Source organism: Panthera pardus, unplaced genomic scaffold (assembly GCF_024362965.1).
Source record: "Panthera pardus isolate Hobbes unplaced genomic scaffold, ASM2436296v1 HiC_scaffold_16, whole genome shotgun sequence".
Classification (NCBI taxonomy): domain Eukaryota; kingdom Metazoa; phylum Chordata; class Mammalia; order Carnivora; family Felidae; genus Panthera; species Panthera pardus.
The window spans coordinates 48,878,178-48,898,170 of NW_026526721.1; the positions used below are offsets into that span (position 1 = coordinate 48,878,178).

The following is a 19,993-nucleotide window of genomic DNA, read 5'->3' on the forward strand; positions in this document are numbered from 1 at the left end:
TGATTAACGATAGTGAACTGTATACTTAAAAATCATTAAGGCTGGGGGGCAGGGGCGCCTGGGTGGCTCAGTTTGTTAAGTGTTCAACTTCAGCTCAGGTCATGATCTCACGGTTCGGTTCGTGAGCTCGAGCCCCGCATCGGGCTCTCTGCTGTCAGCACAGAGTCTGCTTCAGATCCTGTCTCTCTGCTCCTTCCTTGCTCACGTTCGCTCTCTCCCTCTCAAGAATAAACATTAAAAAAAATTAGGAGGGTAAATTTTATATTGTGTTTACCAAAATTAAAAACTAAAAAAAGAAAAAAAAAAAAGGACAACAATGGTTGGTAATAGATGGTGTTAGGGAATGTGATCAAAAAGACAGGTTTGCCAGCTGATACGTGAACTGGATAGACCCTGGGCACTCAAAGGCTCCCCACCTTCTTCCCTGTCCTTGGAATGTGAGTTCCACTTGCCTTTCCTGCTCCCAGAGGCTGCTCTAAGGACATAACCTTGAGATAGTGACGTGATACTGAAAATATCTACACAGTTTATGTGACTGGACCCAGTTAAGGACTCTTACAAACTTTTAAGATTTGGTGGGCAGGTGCAGAGATACATTCATCTTGCTGCCACCTAAGACAAGCCTCATACATAAGTGCCCTTTGCTTGTTAAAACTGCCACCTACCAACCTGGAATGGTTTGCCCATTTCTTTGGTCTCTCCCTGCCTTTTGAGTACAGGGACCAATTTCACATTACACCAGGGAAGCTCATGGGAGAGTTATGAACCAACAGACAGAAGAATTATGACAGGGACTTCCACATCCAACAGTATGGCACACTAACATACCCTAATTTGACCCAATTAGTTAAAAAAAAAAAAATAGGACATAAAAAATTTTTAAGTATTATTTTAAATATAGTTGGTGCCCCAGCATTGAGTGAAACAGGTAAGAAATCCTTCCTGATTAGTCATGACCTCAAACCAGGCTTAATCTAGTAGGATTTTTTGTTGAATATATAGCACTTTGGTAGTCAAAAAGTCCTCACGCTCAGAATTTAAAGTAGTCCCAGACTGGTAATGCCCTCAGAATCTTAAGAACCAAATGTTTTCTCTGTGGAAAACACTGTCAACCCAAAACTCAAAGTTTCCTACAAAGTTCTGAAGAATATAAATTCAGTGTGCACAGATTTTTGATTACAAACAAGGCACCATGAATAAGAGCTAGTGGAAACAAACAGCATGACTCAATCCAGCAGAGATTTTTATTGCTATGATCACATATAAAAAAGTCAACGGTGGCATAACACCAGTAAAGAGCAAAAGGTCATAAAAAGTAGCCCCCTAAAAGAGACACATGAAAAGAACTACATAGAGCCTCTAAAAAATGGAAAAGAGGGGCCCCTGGATGGCTCAGTCAGCAGAACATGCAACTCTTGATCTCAAGTATGTGAGTTCAAACCCCATACTGGGCACAGAGCTTACTTAAAAAAATAAATAAAAAATAAAATAAAATAATAAAAATAGAAAAGAGACTGGAATAAAAAAAAAAACCTCAGTAAATGAATTTAACAGCAAATTAAACAAATTAACAAATTAACAAAGCTAAAGAGTAGGTGAACTAAAATTTTCCAGAATATCCTACACAGAGATAACCAAAATATAAAAGAAATTAAGAGACACAGAATATAAAGTGAGAATGTCTACCTAACTGGAGTTTCAGAAATGTAGAAAAGAGAAATTGAGGCAGAAACAATTTTTGAAGAGATACTAGCTGAGACTTTTTCTCAACTGAGAAAAACAATCTCAATTGCTGGGTTCAGGAAGTCCAACAATTTCTATGCAGGACAGTTAAAAGTCAAAGATTCCCATACTGGATTAAGAACAAAATCCATAAATATGATGATGTTTAAAGAGAAATCTAAAACCTCAAGATACAAAAAGGTTGAAAAACAAAAGATGGAAAATATCCTAGGCAAATAGTTATGAAAATATTGTTTACATACCTAAAAAATATTTACTAAAGTAGTCAAAATAGAAAAATAAAAAAATACTGCTTACGAGATTTTAATGGTAAAAAGTATTACTAAACATAAAGAGGGTCATTATGTAATGATAAAAGGAAATTCTAAACTGTTTTGTATCTAATAATACGTCCTCAAGATACATAAGACAAAAACTGAAGAAACTCGGTAACAGATGAATCACACTACTTAATACTCTAAAGCACCTCTGTCTATAACTGATAGATCTAGGGGTGGCTGTGTAGCTCAGGTCATGATCTCATGTTTTGTGGGTTCAAGCTCTGCGTGGGCCTCTGCACTGACACTGCATAGCCTATTTGGGATTCTCTCTTTGTCCCTCCCCCACTCAACACTCTCATGCACATGCGCTTTCTCTCTCTCCCAAAACAAGTAAACTTTAAATAAAAACCTGAGAGATCAAGCACACAAAATAATCAGTAAAGAATTAACAAGCCACAATATATTGAATATTGCTTCCAACTAAAAACATTTACGTTCTATTCAAGCAAAATGAAACTTATAAAAATAGACCACATGTAGGATTAAAAGCAACAGAACTGCAGTATTAAAGGGAAATTTATAGCCTGGAACGCTTAAACTAGAAAGTTGGAACGGCTGGGAGTTAATGGGTTAAGGATTATACTTAACCAAACACAAAGTAACAGGGACTCCTGTCTGACTCAGTTGGTAGAGCATATGACTCTTGATCTGGAGGATGTAAGTTTGTGCCCCATGTTGCGTGAAGAGCTTACTTTATTTTATTTGCGTATGTGCAAGTGAGGGAGGGGCAGAGAGAATCTTAAGCAGGGTCCAGGTCCAGTGCTGTGGCCCTGGGCTTGGTAGATCCTGATCTCAGGACTGTGAGATCATAACATGAACTGAAATCAAGAGTTGGATGCTCAAAAGACTGAGCCACCCAGGCGCTCTAAGAGTTTACTTTTAAAAAAATAAATAAAACAAAAAGACAATAATATTCAAATAAAATAAAAGGAAGATTAATGAGAAGAAATTAGTAAGAAAATAATAGCTGTTTTTCAAAAGGTGTGTTAAGAAAACTTAGTCAAAACTTGGTAAGAGGTAAAAAAGACTATTAAGTGTTAAGAGCAGTGTTGTACCTGTACCACTGATTGGCTGAAAGAATTTTTTCTTCAAATTCTGTTAGAAAGTTTTAATATCTTACTGGTTTCCTCAGTTAACTACATAAAACTTTTGGATTATATATGCATAACAGCTTTTTTAACTTAAAAAAAAATTATGTTTTGGCTAAGTGATAAGCAAAGTTTTTCTGTAAAGAGCCAGGTAAACAATACATTAGGCTTTATGGGTCACTGGTTTATGTAGCAATTTTTAAATTCCGCCTTTCTAAGTTCAAAAGCAGTCATAGACAAAGAAAATGAATGGGTGTGGCTGTCCCCAATAAAACTTTATTTACAAAAACAGGCAACGGGCCAGAATTGGTAGGATTAAAAAAAAAAAAAAAAAGGAGTCAGTAAACATCTAGTAAGAAAAATGTAAGGGGTGGAAAGGAAAGCAAAAAAAGAAAAGGGAAAAGAGAAATGAAAGAAAGAAAGGGCACCTGGCTGGCTCAGTCAGTCATGTGACTCTTGATCTCGAGATCTTGAGTTCAAGCCCACAATGGGCGTAGAGCTTACATTAAAAAGAAAAAAAAAAAAAGGTTAAAAAAATGAGAAAAGGCACAAATAACCAATATCAAAGAACAAAAGAAGTATCTACATTGACAGGAAATGTGTTGAAGACAGTAGTATTTAATACTTTGTGCCAACCAAAAAATAAAATAAAGTAAATTACATTAAATTTTGTGCCAATAAACTTGAAAATTTAGATGAAATGAACCAAATTCTGGAAAAAATGTAACTTTCTATAAATTACTTAAGATGAAATAGAGAATTGAATACTTCTCTAACATTAAACATGTCAGATCAGTATTTAAAAATCTTCGCCTCAACTCCACTACAGGCCCAGGCAATTTTAGCCACCATTCTACCAAACATTCAAGAAACAGGTAATTCTAATCACATAGTTAACAATTTCAGCATATCTAAAAATTGGAGGGAGCATACATTTTATAAGACTAGACCAACTCTGATATCAAAACACGAAATAGTATGAAAAAGAAAAAAGAATTACTCATGAATATACATGAAAACACTCTAGACAATATTAGTAAATCAAACAGCAATTTACACAAAAGGCAATATAACATGACTGAACTGGATTTATTTCAAGAATGAAAAACTGGTTTAACAGAAAATCACTGTAACTTCCACATTAACAGAATAGTAAAAATAAAAATGGTTTCAATAAATACAGAAAAAAATATGTAATAAATCAACACTGTGGGAGAAGGTCATCAAGATTTGACTTCCAGTTGACCCCTGAGCTTGACCCAGGCAACTGGAGGCTCCCCACCCCTCCCTGTTCCTGGAATGTGTTCCACTTGCATAGTCTTGAGAGAGAAATGTGGTATTGAAGCTATCTGGACTGGGTACATGACTGAGCCCAGTTAAGGCCTCCTGCATACATGACTAAACATAGTTAAGGTCTGTGTATAAACTTTTAACATTCTGGCACAGAGATCTATTCATCTTGCAGCCGCCCAAGACAATCCTCACACATAAGTACACATAAGTTCCCTTACCTATGAAACCTGCCACCTACCAATCTGACGTGGTCTCTTTCTTCAGTCTCTTGCTGCCTCTGTGTACAGAGGGCCAGTTTTATTTATTTATTTATTTATTTATTTATTTATTTATTTAGAGAGACAGTGCATATGTGAGCAGGAGGGGGGGGGAGGGAGAGGGAGGGAGGGAGGGAGGGAGGCGGGGGAGGGAGGGAGAGGGAGAGGGAGGGGGAGGGGGAGGGGGAGGGGGAGGGGGAGGGGGAGGGGGAGGGGGAGGGGGAGGGAGAGAGAGAATCCCAAGTAGGCTCCGAACTGTCAGTGTAGAGCCTGACATGGGGCTTGATCTCAGGAACCATGAGACATCATTGACCTGAGCCAAAATCAGTAGTCGGACACTAACTGACTGAGCCACCCAGGCACCCTCCATACATGGGGGCCAGTTTTAGATTACACTTTGGAACCTCCTCAGGGAGTTACGAACCAACACCATTTTTAGAGAGAATTTCCTTAACATTAAATAAAGCGTTATCTATTTAAAACATTTACCAAATGATAAAAGCACTTTCTTTAGAAATGGGAACAAGGTAAGTGAACCCTCTTCCACCATTTCTATTCAACTATTTTTTTGAGGTCCAGGACAGCACTGTAAAGCAAGAAAACAATTTCAAAATATAAAGACTAGAAAGGTAGAAACAAAACCATTACTATTAGCAAATAATATATTTCTTTTATATGGAAAACCTCAAAGAATGTATAAATGACTGAATGACTAAAGGAATTTGGCAGTATTACTGTATATAAAATATACACCAAAAATAAATCTGAAATTACATAATTTTAAGAAAAAAAAATAACAGTTTCAAAACATATAAAGTACCTTGAAATAATCCTACAAAAGATGTTTGAGACTGCTATGGGTAAATCTCTAAAAGTTTATTAATTCAATGTAATCTCTATCAAAATACACTATTTTGTGTGACTTTGACAAGCTGCTTTTATAGTTTATATGGAAGAACAAAGGGTTATGAAACTATGACCCACTTGAGTAATAAAGGTGGGAGACTTTCCTTATTATAAAGCTATGGTAATTAAGATCAGGTGAAAATACCATAAGAGAGACCACCTATAGACTAGAACGATGCCTTAGAACTGGTACCAAATATGTGGAAATTCATCAACTGGCAAGAAGAGGATGGAGTCTTCACTAAAGGGTTCTGAGACAAGTGATGATCAAATGGGGAAAAAATGAAGTCAAACATCTATCTCACACCAATAAAATTCCGAGCAGACTAAAACTTAAATATGAAAGAAAACTATGAAAATTTAAAAAGATAATCTATGAACATAGCCTTATGACTTAGTACAGAAAATTTTTATAAGCATTAACAAAGGAAAACAATGATTAATTCAACTACATTAACTAGGTAATTAAAAAATACACTATTTTTAAATTCTGTACACATATTTTATACTCTTCACTTAGTGTTTGAACCAAATAAAATTTACCTACTTAACCTGCTATTAATTTACATTATATTTGCTGGACAATATATAAACATAAGCACATAGAATGAAGAACAAATGTGTCTTTTTGTCAGAATATTAGGATGCTGCACTGCAGTTAATATAGGGCAGCCACTTCTTTTGCTATAAGCTGCTGAGAAACTGAACAAGAGCAATATTCATACACTTCTCTCTTTCTGCTTCAGATGCATGAAAAGTAAGAAAAAAATTCCAACGCTAACTTTTATCAAAAGACTATATCCCTCAAAAATAAATAAACATTAAAAAAAAAAAAAAAAAAAAAAAGACTATATCCATGGTGCCTGGGTGGCTCAGTTGGTTGAGTGTCTGACTTCGACTTAGGTCATGCAAGATCTCATGGTTCGTGGGTTCGAGCCTCCCCAGCAGCCTTTGCACGGACAATGCAGAGCCTGCTTCAGATTCTATGTCTCCCTCTCTCTCTGCCCCACCCCTGCTCATGCTCTCTCTTTCAAAAATAAACATTAAAAAAAAAAAAAAAAAAACTATATCCATGATGAGTTTTATTATTCAGAGGGCCTAGTAGAAGACATATTTTTTCTTGAGTCACCAAACCCAGAAAAAAGTAAATTATCACTAATCTCAAATGTAATACAATTCTATGATCCATGAAAGTTTTTGCTCACCATTATATCCCCAGAGCCTAAGCTAGCTCCTCGCACATAGTGGATACTTAATATATATTTTCTAGTAATTCAACACATAGCTACTGCTAAGGAAAAAATATGTTATTTGTCTTTCCAGAAGAAGTAAGTTTAAAAAGCGTAAGGTAGAAAAGGATCAGTGGTTAACTAGGTAAGTATTTATAGATCTGGGTAAAGTCACTTTTTTGTTTCAGAAAAAGGAAATGATATTTCACACAGTCATGTCAGTAATTCAGTAACCAAGAGTTACAGTAAGTTAATATTACAAGAAATGTATAAATAAGGTTACCTATTTAATTCTTCCTAAATTTTCATTTGTTGACTCCTAAGCCAATATATAAGTTCTAGTGAGTCAAAAGAAAGTCAAATTATTCATTTATAATAACAATAATAAAAATCAAAGAAAAAAACCACACTTGGAATTTTGATTATTGTACATTAACAGTTTACTGAACCTAATGAATTCTAATAATTAATCTTAAAAAATAAAAAAGACTTACAAAAGTGCTCTATTATTATGTTCCACAACACAGATATAGGCAATTTTTTTAACAAGCAATTTTTAAGTAACATATTCACTTAGTGTAATATAACACTGATGCAGTTATGTATTTCTCTCAAACTGTTTTTAGCCATGTAAAGGTCAGAAATTTTTCTGCCACTACATCTGTCTCACCTGAGAGGTAGTGACAGAAAATGACAGCCTTTTCCAGAACCGCACCTTGGAAAGCTTGCTAGAAGAAGGGCTTCTTCAATTCGCCTCAGTCTGCTGCTCTAAGTGGGCTTCTCCCACTGCAGCACACACCCTCAGTTTCTAAGACAGACACACACCCACCTTCCAGTAGGTACTTACAAACAAAAAGCAATAGTATTAGAAAATTCTTACCAGAAAGATCCACCACTGCCTCATGACTGGAAACAGCTCCTTTCTCAATAAAAAGATCTCGAAAATATTCACTATTAGCTGACAGAACAGATTTATGAGCTTTGTACTCCTCTCCCTCAATTAACAAAGTAACATCACAGAACTGGTTGGAGAGTCTCTGTTCGTTGAGCTGCTTTAAGACAGCCTGACAATGTTTTGGAGAAGAACGTTTCACCACTCCTTTGGTGTCAACCTATCAAAATAAGTTTAAGACCAAGAGTTGTATTATGTATCATCTGTATTTCTACCTTTAACAGAATTTAAAACGTGACACATTATTCACTTTTAAAGACACCATTAATTAATATGAAGAAATAGCCAGATATTCTTTATTACCTATATATTTAAATTAAAGGAGCATTCTTACTATTTTCTGCCATGTTCCTGCATCTCACTTCTTGCTGCCTTTATTTACTAGTCAGAAACTTAATGGTGTATGAAAGTAATGCAGGTAAAAAACAAAAACCTAGCCAATTTTTTTTTTTAACATTTATTCATTTTCGAGAAAGAGAGATTGTAAGCAGGGGAGGGCTAGAGAGAAGAGGACAGAGGATCCAAAGCAGGCTCTATGCTGACAGCTGTAAACCCAACGCAGTGATCCCACCAACCGTGAGATCATGTCCTGAGTTGAAGTCAAGACGCTCAACCAACTGAGCCACCCAGAAGCCCCAGCCAGTTTTTTTTTTTTTTTTAGTGTTTATTTTTGAGAGAGAGAAAAGGAGACAGAGACAACCCGAAGCAGGGCTCAAATTCACAAACTGTGAGATCATGACCCAAGCTGAAGCTGGACACTTAACTGACTGAGCCACCCAGGTGCCCCAAGACCTAGCCAGTTTAATTTACCTTGTTTCATGACCTAAAGATTGTTTCCAGAAACGTATTGTCTACCTGTACCAATATACCATTTATTTATTTATTTTATTTTCAGAGAGAAAGAGAGAGAGAGAGAGAGAGAGAGAGAGAAGCAGGCAGAGAAAGAGGGAGAAAGAGAATGCCAAGAAGGCTCTTCACTGTCAGTACAGAGCCCAACATGGGGCTCAATCTCATGAACCTCAAGATCAGGACCTGAGATGAAATGAAGAGTCCAATGCTTAACCCACTGAGCAACCCAGGTGCCCCACCAATATACCATTTAAAAAGGCAGGAAGAGGGGCATCTGGGTGGCTTAGTCTGTTAAGCGTCTGATTTTGGCTCAGGTCATGATCTCATATCACAGTGCGTGAGTTTAAGCCCCTATTGGGCTCTCTGCTCTCAGCACAGAGCCCGCTTCAGATCCTGTCTCCCTCTCTCTCTGCTCCTCTTCTCCTCTCATGGGCACACGCCTGTGCTCTCTCAAAAATAAACAAACATTTAAGAAATAAAATAAGACAAGAAGAATGATTAACAACAAACCAACAACCTACATTCTAAAGAGAATTAACTACAGGAATATTTATAATTAATGAAAAAGCAGTCTTAGCATACTTTTAGTGTATGTAGTAACAGAGTGTATTACCTGAGACAAAGACTTACTTAAATTTTCAACAGTCAAGCAGTTTTGGTACTTGAAGAAAAAATTCATGAAGACTACAAACCTAATACATTAGTTACAAATGTTAAAGCTGAATGGAAAGTTCTACTTACAAATACAAGTTCATGTTTGGACACTGGCTTCTTTTTTGCAGGCTTGGAGGCTGCAGTTGGAGCTGAAGTAAAATTGCTCAGATCATCCTCTGATTCATTACTTTCTTCTCCAGACTCAAGGTCTAGTCCCAATTCTTCTAACATTTCTGAAGTATCTGATATTGGACGGGACCGATCTAGCTTCTCCTGGCATTTGCTACACTGTTTAATGTAATCTTTCACTTGCTTTAATATACCTAGAATAAAAATTAAAATTAACAAGTCAAATTTAATACTATGTCATTTGAAAATTATTTTTGGTTCTTTAATCTACGTACACTGATATGTTTGAGTGCTTACGTGTGGACACACAGTATGTAAAAGTGATTTCTTGAGAATGCAAGGTGCATGTTTTCATAGATGTAAGGTTGCAGATGATGGTTTCCATTCTTATTTTTGCTTATTCCTAGTTATTTGCTTCCCCACCATATGATTACATAGCAGTACCCATTTCCATGAGAGCTGCAACTCATTCATGCTATAGAAATTGTATGAAAATGCCAATATGACCTTCGTGAACAGTTATATAACGTGATTACCTCTCCACCCTACTAACATCAGGATTTCCCATGCAATTTGCTTTGGTCAATGGAATATAAATAAATATAACGTGTGCCATGTCGCAAAAGCTTTAAGAGGCCCTGTTTCTCATCGGTGATCTGATCTTCATCCCCTCTGTCAAATAACAGCATGTTCCAGATGGATGCCATCATTTAGCCTGAATTGCAGATGAAAAATGACAGGTGGAGGGGCGCCTGCGTGGCTCAGTTGGTTAAGCACCTGACTATGGCTCAGGTCATGATCTCACAGTTTATGAGTTCGAGCCCTGCATCAGGCTCCGTGCTGACAGCTCAGAGTCTGGAGCCTGCTTTGGATTCTGTATCTCCCTCTTTCTCTGCCCTCCCCAACTCACGCTCTCTCTTTCCCTCTCAAAAATAAACAAACATTAAAAAAAAAAAAAAAGGTGGAGTGAAATTGCAACCTGAACTACAATCACAACTTATAATGAGAGTGTAAAATAAATCTCATTTTTGAAAGCTATGAGAGTTTAGGGTTGTATGAAATAACAGTTTTTGTTTTGTTTTGTTTTTAGGTCCTTGCATGATGCTGGGCACAAAGCAGGACACAGTAAGTAATTTTTTTTCATTTTGATAGAAAAAGCACGAGTGGGGGAGGGGCAGAGAGCAAGAGGGAGAGAGAGAGGGAGAGAGAGAGGGAGGGAGAGGGAGAGAGAGAGAGAGAAAGAGAGAGAAAGAGGGAGAGAGAGAAAGAGGGAGAGAGAGAAAGAGGGAGGGAGAGAGAGAGAGAGAAAGGGGGGGGAGAGAGAGAGAGAGAGAGAAAGAGGGGGAGAGAGAGGGAGAGGGAGGGAGGGAAGGAGGGGGGGAGGGAGAGAGAGAGAGAGACAGAGAGAGAGAGACAGAGAGAGAGAATATATCCCAAGCAGGTTCCGCACTGTCAGCACAGACCCCAATGCAGGATTCTATCTCATGAACCATGAGATCACAACCTGAGCAGAAATCAAGAGTCGGAAGCTTAACTGACTGAGCTACCCAGGTGCCCCACAGCATACACAATCTTAAAAGTTGCTTGTACACAAGCCACTCACAAAATCCTATCGTGAATTTCAACTTCTAGTTCAGCATGTTGGGGCAGGGGTGAGGAGCAGGGAGAATGCTTACGCACACCATCCTCCTTACAAGGTAGGACCAATTAATTTCCATCCTACAAATGAGAAGGATGAAGCCTAAGAGGTAAGAAACTTGTCCCAAGTTGCATCTAGGAAACTGCATTACTGGGTCTCCAAAAGCCATCTGATTTTCAGTATATTATGCTGCTTACCCAGGAATACATTTATCCATCACTGTGGCAGAAAATTCTCCCCCTACAATCCCCACGTAAAATGTAAATGAAAAGGCTCATTACTTAGCTAAAATGATATAGAGGTATATAATAAGTTCCTGAAAAGAATTTCAAGACGTCTAATTATACCATGGTTCCTTTCAACCTTCGGGTAATATTCAAGCAATGTTTCTCAAATTGTATTATGTCCCATACTTACTAAAAAAGTATACACTGGATTAATAAATTCACAAAATTATATTTGCATTTTATACACACATAATGGGTATTATCACATTCAAAGCTCTAAGAGTTCTACAATGAAGACAGCTGCTTAACAGAAATTTGCCAAATTTATTTGTTATAGATCCCCTCCACCCCCCCAACCCCTGCCCCCTCTGCCCGGAACATAACTCAGAAAATACTGGGTCAGGATTAAATGAAACTTCCATAAAAAGGCATTTATGTGTGCATATTTAGAGAATATATTCTAATGTCTGAAAATGCTACAGTCAATAAAAGTCTATACCTGTATGCTACAGTCAATAAAAGTCTATACAGTGAGAAGATTTTTAAAAATGATAAAAAGGCTGGATGCATATATATTTTACATATAATTACATAAATAATTAAGAGTAAAATTATATTTTACATATAATTAAGAGGTGCCTGGCTGGCTCAGTTGGTAGAGCATGCCACTTTTGATCTCAGGGTCATGGGTTTAAGCCCCACATTGGGCGTAAAGCTTACTTAAAAAAAAAAAAAAAGTTCATTCTCTTTGTAAAAAGAAAAAAAGAAGTGAACGGGTTGGGGTGATGAAAAATTTCTGAAGAGTGGTGATGGTCACACAACAATGTGAATGTACTCAATGCTTCTGAACTGTACACTTAAAACAGTAAATTTTATATTATGTATATCTTACCACAACTAAAAAAAAAAGTAAAGGAGTACAAATACAAACTTCCAACTATAAATAAATCATGGAATAAACCATGGGGATGAAAAGTACAACATAGGAGATATAGTCAATAATATGGTAATAATAATTTTCCATGGCAACAGATGATACCTAAGCTAAGCTAAGGTAAACATTATGTATATAATTGTTGAATCGCTAAGTTATACACCTGAAACTAATATACTGTAGGCCAACTACAGTAAAAAGAATAAATGGGTATAAGAGTGGGAAATGACACATGTAAGAGAATACATATTTATAAGTAAAAAAACATATTTAGAGGGGTGCCCTGGGTGGTTCAGTCAGTTAAGCGTCCAACTTCAGCTCAGATCATAGTCTCATGGTTCGTGAGTTCAAGCCCTGTGCTGGGCCCTGTGCTGACAGCTCAGAGCCTGGAGCCTGTTTCAGATTCTGTTTCTCCCTCTCTCTGACCCTCCCTTGCTCATGCTCTTTCCCCCTCACCTCTCAAAAATAAACATTTAAATAAATAAATGAATGAACATAAAAAAATACTTAAATAAGAAGTAGTGCTGAGGAAGTTTTCATCTTCACAGTAAACAAAGGCAGCATTTTTTCCTAATTAACTTTGGCTGTATTTCTAAACATTTTATGATTCTACATCGTTCAGTATATTCTGCATATAGCAGAACTCTGGTTACACCATAAACTTGTTGACTTCAAATGGTACTGGAAAAACTACATAGGAAGCACTTGAAAAGGATAAAAATTATAAAAACTACAGGAAAAAATTTTAATGTATGATAATCAGTTTTCTCAAAAGTCACCCGATATTTCAAGTCCTCTCCCTTGAGTGTTAGTGTTTTGATGGATCATCTTAAATCTAGCTTTAAAGATTCAGAAACCTAACCTCTAGTTCATCCAGAATTAAGTTGAAAGACTGACTCAAGTTAATCACTAAAAAGACATCAATATATAAACACAATTAATTTACTACATTACTGCAAAGGATTGAAACTACTTATGCAGCAAAATCTGAACCCACTAACTAGCTCGGTGACCATGCCAAACCTCTCTGTGCCTACGTGTCATCGACTGCAAAATGGGGGTAATGGTACTTACACTATGGTGTTATGATTAATGTTAAGATTTATAAAGCACTTTGAACACTATATGACACACAGTAACTACTACATAAGTATTTGCTAAATACGGTAATACTAACTGGTCAACCTCTCTGGTACTGCAAAAAACAAAAACCCCACATAAAACATCAAGATTACCATTAAAAGATTCTTCACTGAGCACAGAATCAAAACAAAAAAAGATAAAGACTTTAGTGGGTAGTCCTCTAATAAAACAACTTGAGGAACAGTTTCTTACCCTAGGGCAGGGTTTTTCAACTTCAGCAGTGTTGACATTTTGGGCCAGATGATTCTTGCTGGTGGCGGGAGGGGTGTAGAGGGCTGTCCTGTCCATTCTTACTGTATCACGTTTAGAAGCATTCCTAACCTCTACCCAACTAGATGTGGATAGCAACCCCTCAACCACCACCACGAGTTATGACAACCAAAACTGTCTCCAGACATAGCCAGACATCTCTTGGGAAGCAAAATCGTTCCTGGGTCAAGAACCAATGCTTCAGATATCTATTTGCCAAAATGAACAATTTTGCTCCTATCAGCTCTTCAAGAGCTTCCGTCCCTATCATTTTTGGATACAATGACCACCCCAGTTCAGGGGCTCCCATTTCTGGTTACATGCATATGAATTCTTCTGTTTTGTTTTCTTCAAAGAGGTTACAGGTGGTTAGTTATGGTTATAAAGACCCAGTTTTTGGTGGATTTTCTGGAGATTACAACCTCTTCTAGGCTCCCTAACAACAGCATCCATTTATCCCATTATTCTAAAACAAAAATCAGTTCTTGGGGTAGGGACTTCTGCAGGTAGCTAACTTTTTTTTTTTTTTTTTTTTTTTTTTTTGGCCAGTTTAATCTTTGTTTCCCCCTCCTAATTCTTTCTTTACATTCTGGAAGCATTTCACTGTAGATACCTAGCATCAGCATCTGATGGAGGCAGGGAAGAGAATCATTTTGAAACTCCAGCACAGACTTCAATACAAGATGAAATAAGAGGTTTATGTGCGTGTGGGGGGGGGGGGGGGGGGAGGCCTTGAGAATAATTATTAACATTTTACATTCTGAAATTTGTTATATGTAAACTTCTAGGCACCGAACCACAGTTTCGCAACTGTACTCAAAGGAGGAAAATTGCTACAAACTTGCCTGAGCACTAGAATATATCTTATGACAGCAGCATTTCAAAAAAAAAAAAAGCAAAATAAATTATGAATCTCATTAAACTGTCCTTGATACAACTTACGACTCTGGAACAGTTTGTTTGGCACTTACATTGATCAATTCTTAATAGCTTTCAGGTAAATAGTCTACAATGGCTTTGTATTATATATATACCTTACACATAATCAAGGAAGCAACCAAAGTGTTAATGTACTAAGAATCAATACGAATAGCTACTTTAAAAAAAATAAAATGAATAGTTAATAACTGAGAGCAAACTTCTCTGATAATTATGAATTATTTTATTATTATTATTATTTTTAAGTAAGCTTTATGCCTAACGTGGGGCTTGAACTCACAACCAAGAGTTGTACGCTCTATGGACTGCAACAGCCAAGTGCCCCACATTCTTATTTGAAAGGAGGAACGACTAAAAGAATAAAAATAATGAGATCATCAAATAACAAAAACTCATTACATGTCAACAAAATAGCATTTTATGAAAAAATCACTAAAATCATAAAAATAGTGAGAAGAGGGGTACTGCTTTACATTTTTGAAAATCTTTTTAATTTGTGGTTTAACAGAAGACAGATTATCATATATGCTTCTGCAATCAACTTATTGCCATATATGACATGTCACATAGCCTCTGGAAAACTCCACCGTATACTTGGAAAACAACTAGAAAAAAAAGCAAATAATGCCTTGGAATTATGAAAATAATTTTGCCTTTGTGGATCTTCTGAAAGGCCTCAGGGCCTCCCTTGCCAGGGGTTCACTACTCTACTGACGTGTGATACTTCAAGAATAACGGTTCTAGTCATTTAATGCCTCTTAAGTTCTACAAATGTAGACAAACCACAAATGTATCTCTTTCATTTTTAAGTTAAACATAAACATGGTCTCCTTTTCAAAAATTTTTGTCTTTTAACACACTGCACACCAAAAAACTCAAACAACCCCCCCCCCCCCCAACCAAACTGCATTCAATATCATTCACAGATAATAAGTTTAGGGAACGAAAATTCTTAACACTAAACCGTTACAGCAGCATATAATAGTGGTTAAGAGCATGAAATCACAAAGGTCAGCTGTGTGACCTCTGACCTATATAACCACCTGGTGCTTTTAGTTTTTTCATGGCTGAAACAGAGATAAATATTTCCACCTTACACGATTTTATCAAGATTAAACGAAAACAAATTAAGAGCTCAGACTATGCCTGCATGTACAAGTCTGATCAATGATACTCTTAGCTATATTTTAATTTTTAACATGTCATAAGGTATTTTTTAATTATTTTTTTAAAAGTAATCTCTACACCCACAGTGGGACTGAAACTCACCACCCCAAGATCAAGAGTCACAAGATCTAACCACTGAGCCAGCCAGGCGCCCCAACATGTCATAAAGTATTAAACATAAGACATTTGCTCAGGAAAACAATTGTCTGACCAAATCAATTTTAACAAAAGGCAGCAACTACTCCGTATTCACCCTTCACACTTCTGTACCTTTAGAGGAATTTAATTCAAATATTGGTTTAAAATAAAAAATAAATTAAGAGAACGCATTTAAGCAAACAATAGAGCTGGATCGTTTTTTGAAAACACACGAGAACTCTTTAAGGAACAAAAGGAAGGACTACCCAATAGTTTGTCAATTAATAGGCTTGATGACAAAGTTCAGGAACTGAAAAGAACTTCAGAAATTAGTCCGTAGTCGAATTTCTTTAATCACGGATAAGCAACCCAGACTGTTAATTTCTCCTGAGCCATAAGGAGACTGAAGGGCAGAATCCTTCCTTACAAAACCTCTCCTAAGGGCCTGCAAACTTCCACTAATTCCAAGTGAACAGTTTGAATGTAAATCAAATTTGTGGAGGATGAGGGCGGTAAAGAGGCCAAAGACCCTTGCCCTCATTCCTTAACCTGGTTCCCAAGCAGGCAAGAAACTTAAGAGCAGTATTTCCTGTTACAACCACAGTAACCTTATCTTTCAGGAGTGTACATAGTGCCTCAGTTTCCAAAGCGCTTTCTACAGTATCAACGGGAAGAAAATGAAAACATTCAGAATGAAGGGCATCTGCTGCTATTCACATTGAATTCTTGCCCTAAAATCGAGGTTGAAGACAGTTATTTCCATACAGTCATTTCAGATCAGCTCTGCACGAGCTGTGTGATCGCGTTATTGCTTATTTACGCCGCAGTAGCACAATTCGAAGAATACGGGCAAGCAGGTCCAGAGAACCTCAAACCCGCAGGCCCACATCCTAGCTCAAACGGCTGAAGCAAGCAGCCCAGGCTTGGAACAGACTGTCCCTTCCCCAGACTATCAGCAGGAACAAGATTTTAAAAGGCACAGACGTAGCTCCGCTCAATCGCCGCCCTGGAGCGTCCGGGAGGGCAGGAGCCACCGCCTCCAGCACCGCCGAAGGAGGCGGGCCTGCCGCAGCCCGCACGACCGGGCCCCTCCCGGCGGCTGGCCCGGCCCCCGGGGAAGCCCCCTTCGCCCCACCCCGGGCCAGGGCCCGCCCCCAGCTTCCCCGGCCTCCTTCCTGTGGGAAGTGCGGCTCCTTTCGCGTCCCCCACCCTCTCGGCTCCGCCTGGCAGCCGCTCCGCCGCGAGCGCCGGCTGGGTGGGCGAGGGGCGTCTGGGACCCTCCAACTCGCTCGTGCGCAAGCAAGCCCGCCTCCGCCAGCGGGCCTTGCCTGGACAACAGGCCGCCGCCCGCCCCCTCGCCACGGGCGAGGTCCTACCTCGCCACCAGTAAGTCTTGGACAAGTCGTGCCAGGTCTGATGCCGGGTGTGGTGAGTGCCGCCCGGGCCCAGGTGCGCCGCCTCGATGAGCCCCCGGCGCCGCTCGGGCTGCAGCACCACCTCCAGCTCCGCGAAGGTCTTGCGGTGCCGCTGCCGCCGCTGGTAGTACAGGGTCCCACCGCGCACCACATAGCAGGCGGCCGCTTTGCGGATTTTACGCTTGACATTGCCCTCCGTGCCCGGAGCATACGGCTCACGCTCGTTTGTCAGGTAGCGAAGAATGGCCCGGTAGCTTTCCTCGCTTGACATCTCTGACGGCGGCTCCCTAAGGGCGCCTGTCAGTGGTGGGGGAGGAAGACAGCGCACTAGCTCCGGACGGATGCAACAGCGGCGGCGGCACTGTAGGGAGGAATGGCTGTATCTGTGGTGAGTGCTCTTCGACGGCGCCTGCAGCGCGAAGGCAGAACCGACGAGTTGGTAACCAGGGGGAACTGCACTTCTCCAGCGCGCGGGATCCGCTGGCGACTGACAAAATGGCTGCTGCACCACCGGAAGTGACGTATCAAGGGCAGTGGGTGCGGGGACTGAGTCCTGATTGGAGAGCCCAGGCTTTCTGGATTGATGAAGCTAGCCGGGTGACGTCAGGACTGCGGGCGGACATTTTGGAAGAGGGTAGGCCTTTCCTTTGAGACCGAAGACTGCTTTGAGCAGACATCTTAAGTCCTGGCAGTTTCCCTTTTCATTTTTTCCTTCTTTCCCTTGCTCTGAGCACGTGTGGGAGTTGGTGGGCTGTTGATTTCCCGTCGGATATACACCAAGGTGTGGAGGAGTCTGGTTTTTTTACCCCGATTACCTTCTGAGACCCCCGACAACGTAAAAGCATAAGATTTTGAGGATCTTAGTAAAATATAAGCTTATGGACACAAGACCAAAGATAGCCGCATTCACATGTAAATTTATTTTACAGGTAAACGTTTGAAATCTGAGTCCTTCAGTGATAAGAGTTATAATTTCCAGACTTAAAGTGTTGGCTCCAAATCAGCCATGGAACTGTCGGGATTTTCCTCGAACGACCGTCTAACATAGGGGCAGTTTTCTGTATTTGAAGGTAATGATGTTGGCAATGAGTAGATAGCACTCTTACAGCTTCATTTGCATGTATTTTTACATAAGCTGGGCGGGGGGAGAGGGGGGAATTCTCCATTTTACACCCAACATTTACCGAATGCATAAAAGACCAAGGCGACCTGAAATGCATCTTCCAGCGTACAGTGCGGGTCCTATTTCACATCTTTAGCGGGTAGGCCGGAGCAATGGCCCATGCCACCCATCCGTTGGTTGAATCCGCAGCGCAGACAAGACTACAGGCCCAGAACATCCTACTCGACAACTGGGGTCTGGCATTGACAGTGCTTTGCTAGTTCCGGGTCAACCCTCCCCCTCTGCCCTCAGCCTGGAGTCTGCAGTCGCTGGGTCAGGCTCTCTGACCCTGCGGAGACATGTTAAGAGGTAAACAGGTGAATGCACTGGGCTCAAAAAATAGGATGGCACCCAATCTCTGCGGTACTTGCGGTTGAGGTTGCGGGAATTGACAGGTGGCTTAGATACTTGAGGCAGCATCCTTGAATAAGATTCTGGCTGTAGGTACCTGAGCTCCCAGACGTATATAGGAAAGACATAACCACCAGACTAGGTATTTACTTAGGGTCACTCAACCCAGACTGAGACAGCTGGGGAAAGGAGGAGGAATTAGAAGGTAGAGATGCGCCCTCGCCGCTCTTTGGAGTGGGCCACCCAAAGCAGATACCCAAATCAACCCTCCAAGAACTGTGCTGGGCCAGCACCATCACTCTTATACTGTGAAATCGACTTCCTTTAAAACTAAATTTAAGGGGCACCTGGGTGGCTCAGTTGGTTAAGCAGCTGGTTTCGGTTCATGTCATGTTTTCATGGTCTATTCATTAGTTCAAGCCCCACCTTGGGCTCTGTGCTGACACCTCAGAGCCTGGAGACTTTTTTGGATTCTCTCTCTGTCCCTCCACCACTCATGCTCTGTCTCTCTCTCAAAAATAAACATTAAGATAGCTGCAGCTCTTTAAAAAACAAAAAGACTAACTTAAAATAGATTTAAAAAGTTGTGGAAGTGGAGAAAAACTTAAATTACCCAATTCAGTTTCTGCCAAAACAACCTGTGAAAAAGCATTTAGAAGCACACTGTACTTGAATTGCCTTTGGGCCAATGTGGAGAAAGGGTTTTACAGGTGGACTAATTGTCTTCCTGAGAAAAGCTAAACTTGCCACCCTTCTAGAACAGGTATTTACTATTTATTTCTAGTTCCTCCTGGGTTGCAGGCTACCCAGGAATCAAGGGCAATCATAATTGACAGTTTCACCTTAAGTCATGTAAGCCAGAAAAGCAGTGATTTAAAAGGACATTTTTTTCCTGTATCCCAAAATTAGGAATCTAGCTCTGAACTCAAGTTGGGTAGTTTCGTTGGTTAAGTTTCCTTGTTCACAGCTAAATAATGGTCTTATTTTCCTTGTTGTTTCAGAAAAAAAACATTACACAATAAAAAATGAAAAAAATTTCCAAGCAAAACCTTAGAGATTTCTAAGCAAGACCCAGTGGATTTGCACATTTCTTAAATTGATGTTAGAATTTTAGTTTTCAAGTCCCCCAAAAGGGCTATTTATTCCTAACACCCAGAACAATGCTTGAATTTAACATGCACTAGACAGAATAATTCTATCACTTTGGAT

General features: G+C 39.4%; 2 protein-coding genes across 4 annotated transcripts in view; both read right to left on the bottom strand.

The window, feature by feature from the left end:
* Positions 1-18,704, bottom strand: part of ZBTB11 (zinc finger and BTB domain containing 11) — a 32,926-nt gene extending 14,222 nt beyond the window's left edge. The window contains exons 1-3 of one of the 3 annotated variants that reach the window (XM_019448238.2): positions 17,233-18,704; positions 9,379-9,614; positions 7,717-7,948 (exon numbers count right to left, since the gene is read on the bottom strand). In XM_019448238.2, the coding sequence (XP_019303783.2) occupies positions 7,717-7,948; positions 9,379-9,614; positions 17,233-17,542 (778 nt within the window). In that variant the 5' untranslated portion in view covers positions 17,543-18,704. Of the gene's footprint in view, positions 1-7,716; positions 7,949-9,378; positions 9,615-11,023; positions 11,593-13,555; positions 14,122-17,232 lie in introns of those variants that run through there. The other 2 variants (XM_053903305.1, XM_019448239.2) reach the window with 2 other exon arrangements.
* The window catches only part of RPL24 (ribosomal protein L24), a 90,970-nt gene that overhangs the window by 63,947 nt on the left and 7,030 nt on the right, over positions 1-19,993 (bottom strand). The window lies entirely within an intron of this gene.